Source organism: Bombus vosnesenskii, unplaced genomic scaffold (assembly GCF_011952255.1).
Source record: "Bombus vosnesenskii isolate JDL3184/JDL3185 unplaced genomic scaffold, Bvos_JDL3184-5_v1.1 scf7180000013267, whole genome shotgun sequence".
Lineage (NCBI taxonomy): Eukaryota > Metazoa > Arthropoda > Insecta > Hymenoptera > Apidae > Bombus > Bombus vosnesenskii.
The window spans coordinates 23,144-34,348 of NW_022882927.1; the positions used below are offsets into that span (position 1 = coordinate 23,144).

General features: G+C 32.5%; 1 protein-coding gene across 1 annotated transcript; it reads left to right on the forward strand.

The window, feature by feature from the left end:
- Positions 1 to 553: 553 nt before the first annotated feature.
- On the forward strand, positions 554 to 6,015 carry LOC117230765 (aminopeptidase N-like). Its single transcript, XM_033488522.1, has 6 exons — positions 554 to 921; positions 2,496 to 2,773; positions 3,454 to 3,647; positions 4,247 to 4,552; positions 4,652 to 4,730; positions 5,600 to 6,015. Exons 1-6 carry the CDS (start codon positions 657 to 659, stop codon positions 5,810 to 5,812), a joined length of 1,335 nt encoding a protein of 444 aa, XP_033344413.1. The 5' UTR covers positions 554 to 656; the 3' UTR covers positions 5,813 to 6,015.
- Positions 6,016 to 11,205: the final 5,190 nt, after the last annotated feature.

Sequence of the window (11,205 nt, forward strand, 5' to 3'; positions counted from 1 at the left end):
ATTATACATAATATTTTGTACAGAATATTTTGCAAAGGGGAATCTCGCAAGTCAGACAGATTGTATTTGTCCTTTGTTTTGACATATTCCCATATTCTGCTTTCATACATATTGTAGATATGTATGTATATTTAGCATTTTTCGCAAGTCTTCCGATACTACTCCTTTTTTAGTACCTTTTTCGCGATTAAAATATACATTTACAACCTCGATTTAAGCATAAAAATGACAAACCTAATGGGATATATGTATCCAAAAGAAGCACATGTATTTTCTGTGCTCAATAAGATCAATAAAAAAATGATTTGATAGTATTTAAACAAAATAGGTAATTTACGCTATGAACTGAAAGAATACGACAAAAATTTTTAGAGTATCGTTCAATAACTTATAAAAATAAGATTTTTGTCATTGTGACTCTACAGTCATATACACTTCCCAAATAAAAATTAAATATTTGTAAACATTTTTCATTTAGAAGATATTTACATATGTTTGTTATTGGTTTTTAAAGTTTTAGTCTTTTGTTTTACCTACAAATCATATTAACGGGAGATAACAATTTTTCCAGTGCACTGAATGTTGCTAATTCGACAAATCTTTTCGAGCATCTTGGAAAAAATAAAAAATGGGATGGAGCTTCGTTCGGGAAAATCATGGACGGATGGGTGAACAACGCAGGATATCCGGTTGTGAATGTAAAGCGAAACCATGACGATGAACTGCAGTTAAGTCAAGAACGATTTTCATTTTATGAAACTAAAAATGACGCAAACTGGTGGGTGCCTATAACTTACGTCAACTCGTCTAGCATGAACTTTAATAATACAACTCCAATTATATGGTTAAAACCAGGCCGTAATGAAACGATAAAGTTTAATAAGGCAGAGGGATGGATTATTGTGAATACACAACAAGCAGGTGTGTAATATTGGCTATATTTAAAAATGTCTAGTACAGTAGACTATGATTATCATCATCAATTAATGGGAGATTTTGGGGTGATTCCTTGTAAGATTAAAATATAACAATGAAATCAATACATTTTCATTGTAGGGTTTTGATCCTATTTAGTTTTAATATTTATAGAATACGTAGTTGAAAATATAACCCTGTTAAAAAGTATGAGGCCATTTCCTTCCAACTAATAAATTACAACAACTAATATTAATACAGCAGTAGTAATACATGAAATAACATATTTCTTTTTAGATTTATTGGGCACTATATTCGTCACATTATCTATGATTTCGCATAATTTCTACCCAACATAACATATTTTCGAACTCGTAACAAATTGAATACGTAAATAGTTCCAAAGCGGAAATATACCATATAAAACAAACTATATAAAAATTCAAGAATTCCAAAGATCTAATGAATTTTTTTATTTATATGGATGAAATATACTGAATATACATATATTAAAATTTATTACTATAGGTTTAACATCAATAATTTTCATTTTAGGATGAAATATGCTTAAAAATAATAAATATCCTGATACGATTAATGTGAGAAATAAAGAAATGGCGCGTTTCATGGTTATATATTTCGAATAATCAAGCTTCTGTAGTATAACTATTGTAGTACTAGAAAGACTGAATTAAAAATTAATAATATTTAGTCAGTGAATCTTCTAATTCTTTATTTATTTATTGTCTATTTTTCCTCTAACAAAAATTAAATTGTCCATTTTTAATATCATCTTTTGCCCTATAAAACGATAAATAGAATATAAGTGTTTTTTTAATAAATAGATTTGAAGAAAATTTAATACATAACTGTTTTGAAACTATTAACTAAAACATATGTAATACAAAATAATTTTAACTTTTTGAATGATAAACTGATGCTTAAGTTACTGCGTAGAAAAAACAAACTATTTTTATGCAGGAACTTATAGTGATTTAATTACGCACCAATAATTGCAACTTAAATTGAATGAATTTTCAATTTCGTAAAATATAGTTGCTGTGAAAACTTATGAAATCTTTACATAGTTAGTAACAACATGTTTATGTAATAGTTAGAAACAACATGTTTATTATTATGTAGCTTTGTAAGAATTGCAAATTTAAATTTCGAGCTAGGAAGCTTACAAATCTTGAAAAAGTATTCTTATAAATATTTCAATACAATAATAATTATCGTAGCTTTAAATGTCATAATAATTTAATATTTTAATATATAAATCAAACAATTACAACATGTTCTTAATTTATAATTGTATTGTCTGAAAAATCATCAATTTTTAATGGTTTAACTATTTTGTAAAAAATTTCAAATATTTATTATACCGTAAAAGTATATCTCATCGTTATAAAAATATGTGTATGTATTATATTAATAATTAATTAAATTTTTTAAAAAGCGTGCAAGATAATTAAGCCAACCGTTATTATAAATATATCTGAATTGGTCTAATCTTTTGCAAGATGAATAACACATACATACTTTTATTTTTTAATTAGTAGTTGCTCGGTTTCTTTTAGGTTATTATCGCGTGAACTATGAGCCAGAAATGTGGAAACTGTTATCGATGCAGTTGAATTCGGATAACTACGAGAATATCCACGTCGTAAACCGTGCTCAGTTAATCGATGATGCCTTAAACATGGCTCGCACTAACCGATTGAACTATACGGTTGCATTGACACTCACACTTTACCTTGAGAGAGAAACAGATTACGTGCCTTGGCAAACGACCTTCAGGAATATGCAATTTTTGCACAACATGTTACGTACTTCTGTACAATATAATAATTTTATGGTATGCATATATAATACGACTTAAAGAATCTAAATATTTCAATTCACAATTTCAGATATATGTATTACTCATATTGGTAATTATATAAGTTATTATATAAGTCCAGTAGGTATGAACTATTTTTCCATAATAGTTATATTAATAACGGCAATTCTATTGATGATAGAGAAATTTTTAATTATTTCTAATTTATAGAATTATTAATTTAGTTTATTTTAAAAATTAAGTTTTTAATTGACTAAATAATATAGTAGTCATATATTATTATACACACGATAAAAAATACCTACAAGCGATCTTTTCTAGTGTAATTTTTGTCCAATCATTCTATGATAAGCAGACTCCGAATATTTATGCAAATTCATATTTTTATGAACACAACTAAGGGATTAAGACCCAGACAGAAATTTAATTTACCTATTAAATACTAAACCGAGTACTGTACTTTGGATATTTTATAGCTTTTTACATATCATGTTCATTCATAATATTTACGGTCTTGCACGTTTTCTATTTTAAAACAGACAGTAGGCAATTTTACACAAAAGATAATAGGCAGAAAAAATCGAATGTACGTAATAAAAAGGATGCACATATTATATTCCTTCCGAAAGATCTTTTTATTCTAATGTAACCAATTTTTCTATTTCTGTTTAAATAAAAGTTCAAACTCGTTGCAGAATTATATTCGAAAAATAATGAAATCCGTGACGAGTCAAGTGAGGTATAAGCCATATCAGAAAGGCGAAGAACTCGATATTGTGAAACTTCTTAGGATAAACGCAATGGAATGGGCCTGCAGAGCTGGCGTTGACGAATGCAAAGATTATACCAACAGAGAGTTCAACGCATGGTTAAGTAATTCCAGTAGATCGTAAGTTGCTATATTTGCTCTCATTTGTTTCTTTTTTAATCTTCCTTACCTTTTATCGTTAACTTATTCACAATAAATGAAGATTTATCGATGGTGTATATCATTTACAAATCTTGCGATTATATTGTTTTCCAATTGTTAAACGTAAATGCATTTTATTGAATCATGACGATTGCTATAATTATACGAAAACTTATGTACCACGCGATAGTAAAAGAAAATTAAAGAATATATATGTATATACATAACATATAAATATATAATATATGTATATGATATATATATATAATATATGATATGTATATAATATAAATTCCTGACTGTATTCCGTTTTCTATATCATTTCCGATCGCTAGAATATTTCTTATGATTGAGAGAAATAATCGTTAATTAGTATGCGTTATTCCAGTTTTCAATTGCATGCTAAAAGTTTCTTTGAAACATTAGAAACCCTTTTTTTCGATTGAAACGAAAGCAAGACGTTGAGTCACAAAAAATGGATCGAAGCAGGATTAAATGATATTGCCGATATTGAGATAGTCAGTATGTATAGCGCAAGATGAATTATTTAGCAAAAAAAGTAATTACTTTATTTACAGATTTGACATTGACTTGAAAAACAATATTCTTTGCGATGGAATAAGATCTGCAAATAAAAAAGTGTGGAACTACACTCTGACCGAATTGTTGAAAACAAAGGACGAAGACGAAAAAAAGAGTTTACTTTCTCTCTTGGCTTGTTCCGAGTCAGTAGATCTTCTGAAGGAATACTTGCACATGTCCATTCAGGAAAATGCAACTGTGACATTTAATAATGCAGTTCTAAATGTAGTGTCTCAGAATGCAAAGGGTGTCAGCATTGCTCTGGAAGTGCTGACTAACGAAATTGAGAAGATAAAAAAATTGTAATTGACAATTGGATTTGTTTTCATCGTTGAGAATCCGATTAAATAATATCGAGGTGTGATTGGTTCGGTATAATCTACAGAACTTTTTGATTTCAGGAACAAAGCCGAAGACGTCATCAAATCGAGTGCTGACATAATTGCAAGCGCAATTACAAATAAGGATCAATTTACACAGGTACGTTTAATTAATTAAGATAACGTTTAATTAAAATATATTAGCTTTAAAACTTTATTTCTATTCCTATCTTATTTCTTTTTACTTTAATTAAATGCATTGGTCGGTCTTTATCACAAAATGAATTTTAACAAAGCCTCTAATATAATTTTTCTTTTTCCTTATGGAAATATGCTCTAATTGTCTTTCTTCATGCACTCATACGTTTCCTTTGTCTGATCTAACTTATAAATGTTTTCAATCATTTTTATATGATAAGAGTAGAATTGAAAAGGACAAGATGGCTAATCAATATATTTGACGTATACTTTGGTTATTATGTTCTTACAAAAAATCGTTATTACAATAGCCAACAGTGAAAAGAGATACATAATGAATCCGAAGAAAACTTATACGAACAAATGTTTAAACGTGCTATTCACAATTGTCGTAGTATTAGAAAGTTTCATAATTATAACGTAAAAGCACATGTAAAAAATATGATGAGTTGATATATCAAAAGATATAAAGGTCCTCAAAATAGGTAACAGATTTATGAAATATTATAAATGATTATAATCAAGGATATATTCAAAATTATAGCATTCAACATTTTTTAAATATTCAATAATTGGTTATTGAGATTTATAATTGCTGATTATATTCCTTCCTTGTGGTTTTCCATTATATAGTAGTAACTTAAACTTCATACTAGTAAATATATCTATAAAAATTATGAAATTTGCTTAGTACTTAAGTAGTTAACAATCGTTCGTTTATTAACTTTTGAACGAGTAACTTGTATATTTGCCTAAGCAGTACGTATCATTTTGAGTAAGTTTCTCCAGTTATTGATAATTAATAGTATGCAATCATTTTTTACTTGACAGTTAATTATGTTTTTGGCGAAGGAAAGATTGAAACCAGACACTCTTCAGACTATCTTATTGAAGGCAACCAGAAATTTGGAATGGCTTAACGTCCATCAAGAAACCATTGAGAACTGGTTGTACACTCACAGGAACTATTTCAACTCCTCCAGTTCGCTGACGTTTGCAACGCTTCTCATTATATTCTCAATATTTATTACCAGATTTTACTAAAAACTTATTCAGTTGAACTGTAGTTAGAATGTATTCAATTGATTCATCGAGCAACCGAGTCACATAAAAATACAATTAAGTATTAGAACAAATCGAGAATGATCATCTGTATAGAATACATTAATACGATCATGGAATCAATAATTCGATAGAGAGATGTAATATACAATCCATGAAGATGTGGAATATTTTTATAATTTAATGTGATTGTAAGGAAACCTATTTGGTCCAAACATATTTTTATATTACGTTAAAAAATATTTAATAAAGAGTGAAATCTGAATATCGTTCCGGGTTTTCTTATTTGATTCGTACAAGTTAATCTATTTACAATAATATTAACAAAGAAAAGGAATATCATTATAACATGAAATATAAATAGTAACTTTAATCGTATGAAGCTGTTTAGAAATATGTTACATATTAATTAAGATGCATAATTTGTATAATAAATGTTCTTACATGCGTTATGCATTGGTACAATCATGTATGTATATAGGTATTATGTCATTTACTTAAAACTCCAGTTAGTGTTTAATAACTTAATATTTTATAATATTACAAATAATATTGTAACTGTATGAATATAGGTATATGATAAAGAGACTTAAGAATAAATAAAGTATTGAGTGACTTTTATAATTTCATATTTTCGCTCGGGATAAGACAATGTACATGTATAATTTTAACCTTTTGCCTTCATCAGCCTTATTAACTCTGGCTGATTCCAACTTCTTAACTCTTCAACTTGTCCGGGTACTACGTCTTTTCTGTGTGATTCCCGAGATATCTCGCAACAATGATTATGGTATAATTGCTAATGTAACGATCTCTTATACAGAGTGGATCGGAAATCATAAAAATAACCGAGCACGGGATGAATCTATATGAAAAAATAAGTTAAACATATAGAATACAAATTTTGCATATGACGCTTCGTTTCAGAGACAATCGAGTTTGAAAATTTGTCAAGTATACTTCAACTGGACTAATTAATACGAGATTATCATACATGTAAAAATCAGTTTAATATATTAAAGAATACTTTCCGTTTAAAATCTCATTTTCAAGAAAATAAATTTTAAAGATGTTTAATTACGAACTGATCTGATACACACGCATGACATATTTTCAAATTTATCTTTCTTGAAGAAATAAAGCATCAGACGAGAAAATTTTATTCTACATTTTTTATTTATTTTCACATGTAGTTTAAACTCCTATCGACTATTTATTCTTCTTTAATCCGAGAATTAGGCCAAATTTAGATATACTTGTCAAATTTTCAAACTCGATTTTCTTGAAAACAGAGTCTCGGATGAAAAAGCGTTATGTCAAAATTTTTTCTTAGTATTTTATGTAGAATCACCCCTTGCCCCGTAGTGTTACGATTTCCGCCCTAACCTGTATGATAATAATTACAGCAAGATATTTAAATGAGAAAAATTAAATTAAAAATAAATTAAAAAAAAAGAGAATTATAAAAACGACAATAAAAAAAATTGATATTTTTAAAATAATAATTTGCGGGAGAAATGGATAAAGCGAGGGGTGAAAGTGGTAGTTACCTTTGACAGGTAGTTTCTTAGTTTATACATTTTTTCGTTCTGCAAGTGAAATTGATTAAATTTGTTATAATTAAAAAATAACTATAATAAAAGTTATATGTGTATAATATATCTTTAATAGAATATGGGAATTGAAGGAGTTTCTGTCGAACCTTCGTAGAGATAAAACGTGTTTACAAGCAAGTGTCAACAAGTAATAACGGAAGTACAAGCAAAGGTGTTTAAACTCCCAATAACTAATCTTATTAGAGCAACAGCTTTTTAATTTCATCGTTACCTTAAAAAGAATAAAAAGGAGAACTGCAACTGTCTCTGATTACGGAGACATTTGCAAATATGTTTTTAGAAATATATAGCATCGGTGACAGCAAAATTTCATCCTACTACATCCTATGAAAAAATGATGCAACAAGTCCAATATCCTACAAAAGAAATTGAAAGACCTTATAGTGCAACAATATACAGTGGCGATAAATAATATAATCTGCTCACTAGAGCTATTGGGATGAATTTGACCTGATCTAACGGAACGTTCTTAGATAAATCGCTGCCAAATATTGTAGAAAATAAATATTTCGTATTGCTCTACCTGAAAAGTTTATGCTAAGTGCGTGGAAATTCAATATAGCAAAAATTACCACTTTTTTGGTACATTTTTTAAAATATCTGCTCTAAAAACTCACTTTTGTACAAAAAGTTTCATATATTTTTTGTGCATAGTGACTATAAAGTTAAAACAAGGTCAGATAGAACACATGTTCATATGAACCTTTTTCATTATGCCTCTTCTTCACTCCTGAAGTCGGTCCCACATACTATGATACATTCTCTATAGAGATAATAGAATATATGTATTCATACTATGTAAGAATATGATAAAGCATAAAGTAAATTAACGCCACTTTGCGTAAAATAGTAATAAATCATCTAGTTTATTTTCATGAAGTTAATACTATTATAGATAGAAGTAAATCACAAAAATTGAACTAATTCTTCTTGTTCTCAAAAGAGAAAGACAATGAAAAATCTAAAGCACTATTTTTATACTTGCCTTCCTTTATACTTCGTAGACTAAATTTTATAAAATAGTTAACATATCTGCTAAATTATTAATTTTCCAACATAAATAGGTTGATAACTTTTCACAGGGAATATCAAGACGGAACGATTCATGTATTAAAGAATATATAATTTCATTAAAAACAGTAAAGGTGAGCTTCATATGTCCTCTATGTTTCTACCTACAATAAACTATTGACATCAAATTACGCGTCCCCAATTTAGCTTTTGTTTGAAACATTTTTCAGTATTATGAATAATCTCAGAGATATTTATAAGTATCGATTTAAATGGAATAATAGAAGCCTTAGAAATTAGTAAGGTTATACTTAAGTCGTAAATTAGTAAAATGTGGAAAAGCTTTTAGTGGATGTTTGAATTGTTCTGCGCGACATATATAAACGAGAAATTATTTTTGATAACCTTATCTGGAAAATCAATAGGCAGGATTAACTAGATGAGGCAAATCTGTTAAGTAGATAATACTTTAATTATCGGTACAATATGCCGTCTTACATCTGGATTAACCAGATTATAAATATCCCTTGTTTCTTTTCAATTAAAAACCCCAGCCTAGAATCAGGCGGTACTCTGCTGGAGAGGCCCCGTGATCGGTTTTCTCAAGGGACAGCTCCAGCCTCAATCCTCTGATGGAGGCCACGCATGCCATTTCTGGGTAGCACGTCAGTGCCGAGTCCAGAGGCATCACCTCGTCATATGCGAGGTCCCAGAGGAGTGGGCCTAGTACAGACCCTTGCGGGGCCTTGCTAACCACTTCTCTACCCCGGTCAGTGTAGATAATACTCCGGTTTGTGAGATACATCCCAACTACGCCCTGGAGGTAGGAAACGCCAGGGCTCCCTCTATCTTCCCTCAGGGCAGACATGACAGACCTTAAATATTGTTTAGATTCTGGACACTCGAAAGATGGTTACTTTCGCTTTCACATCAGTAATCTAACACAAATGTCACAATGAGACCGTTTTATTTTAAATTTGTAGTTAATATAAATTTCATTAACATATTAACGACATTTTCCTAATTAAAATGAGATCAAACGCAAATTGTTATAAAATTTTGTAGTAAATTTTATATAAAAGTATATATATGAATACTATTTCCAATAGTAAATTTTTAAATATGATTTCAAATAGTCACATTATCCGATTTTATAAAAGTATTATGTTTGGTCTCATTTTAATTCAAAAAATCTCACCAAGGCATAGTGTGTTGGTCACTGAACAAAAATAAAAAATTCTGAGTGTCAAATCTCGAAAGTATCCTGTCATAAAGTACTAGTAACAAACTATTATTCGTAATATTACTCATAATTTTTACTGAATCTACCAATTTGTAGTTAGAGTTGATACATATAGTTTATTGTAAAAATAAACGCACTTTCCAATTTGATTTTCATAAATTATCTTTAATATTGTAGTACCTTTAAAATGGGTAAGTAATTGTAATGCAATAATAACAAGTCATCCTAATTGTTTATATAAAATAGTACCTTATAGTACCTTAAATAGTACCTTACAAAATAGCACATAATGGTACTTTGTAAAAGTACCAAAAAAGTACTGCTTTCTCCGTGGAGGAAACCTTCATAGGCGCCCCGCGCCCTCCGGGGAGAGGGCGCTGGGTAGTGCCGGATTCGTACCGGCTAAACCTCCACGGTGGCCGTCCTTGGCGCATGGCGGAAAGGACCCTAGAAACGCTCATTAGCATGTCATCACGAGCCCCCTCCGCGCCGAGTTCACCTCGAGTTATGCGAGTCTAACTAACGGCGCAATGCGCGGCCACCGCGCATCGCGCCACCCCCGACGGGCCGCCGTGCAAGACCTCCTGGTTCCCCGACCAGGCGATTTAGCGGCACCGTGGCGCCGAAGCGGCCGACGCCTAAGACCCACCTGACGGCGAAGCGGTCCGAGCTCGCCTGGAAGTGGCGTGCCCACGCCCCCCCCCCCGCCGCCGTCCGCCTATCCTTTCGGGATGGGAATCCCGTTCTCTCTCGCGCTCCGCCGCCTCCTTCCGCAGCATCACCTGCTCGCAGAATGTGGTGACCGCCTTCCGACTCCTCTCGTTCGCCAGCAGCGCACCGAACACCGCCGGCGGGGAGAGGTCTCCTCCTATCTCAGCAACGAGGGCGCGGCGAGGCAACGCCCACGCCGGACAGTGCTCCAACGTGTGTTGCGCCGAGTCCACGCCCTCGTTGCAATGCTGGCAACGCGCGGTCGCCTCCCGTCCTATCCTGTGCAGGTATTCACCGAAGCATCCATGCCCGTAAGTACCTGCGTTACCCTATAGGTCAGGGGGGGCGCACCGCCGTCCAACCAATCGTTCCAGTTTGGTAGAGCGGCCTCGACGACCCCGCCCGATGGTGCTCGCGTCTGTCGATAGATCTCCCGAGACCGTAGGGCCTCCAACTCGAACGGGGGGAACCCCGCGAGCAAGGACGCCGCCGTAGCCGAGACTGTGCGATACGCCCTCACCGTCCTAAGGGCCACCGTACGATGCAGTCTCCTGACCAGCCGGAGACTGCGACGATTGGCCAACAGGCTCGCCGCCCAGATCGGAGCGCCGTACAGGAGCCTCGATCGCACCACCCCGGCGTCCAACGTTGTCCAACGGTGTCTAACGTTGTCCAACGGTGTCCAATGTTGTCCAACGACGTCCAACGATGTGCCACGTTGCAGTCCAGTCTAGATAATCCAAAATACTGTTGGAGGCTTTTGGAGACTCAAACTGGACCGACGGTATCCCACG

Excerpts from the sequence above, each read along its gene's own strand:
- LOC117230765 (XM_033488522.1), top strand. The coding sequence starts at position 657 with ATGGACGGATGGGTGAACAACGCAGGATATCCGGTTGTGAATGTAAAG. Across the intron at positions 2,774-3,453 it reads TACAATATAATAATTTTATG|AATTATATTCGAAAAATAAT; the intron begins GTATGCATATAT and ends AACTCGTTGCAG. Across the intron at positions 3,648-4,246 it reads TTAAGTAATTCCAGTAGATC|ATTTGACATTGACTTGAAAA; the intron begins GTAAGTTGCTAT and ends CTTTATTTACAG.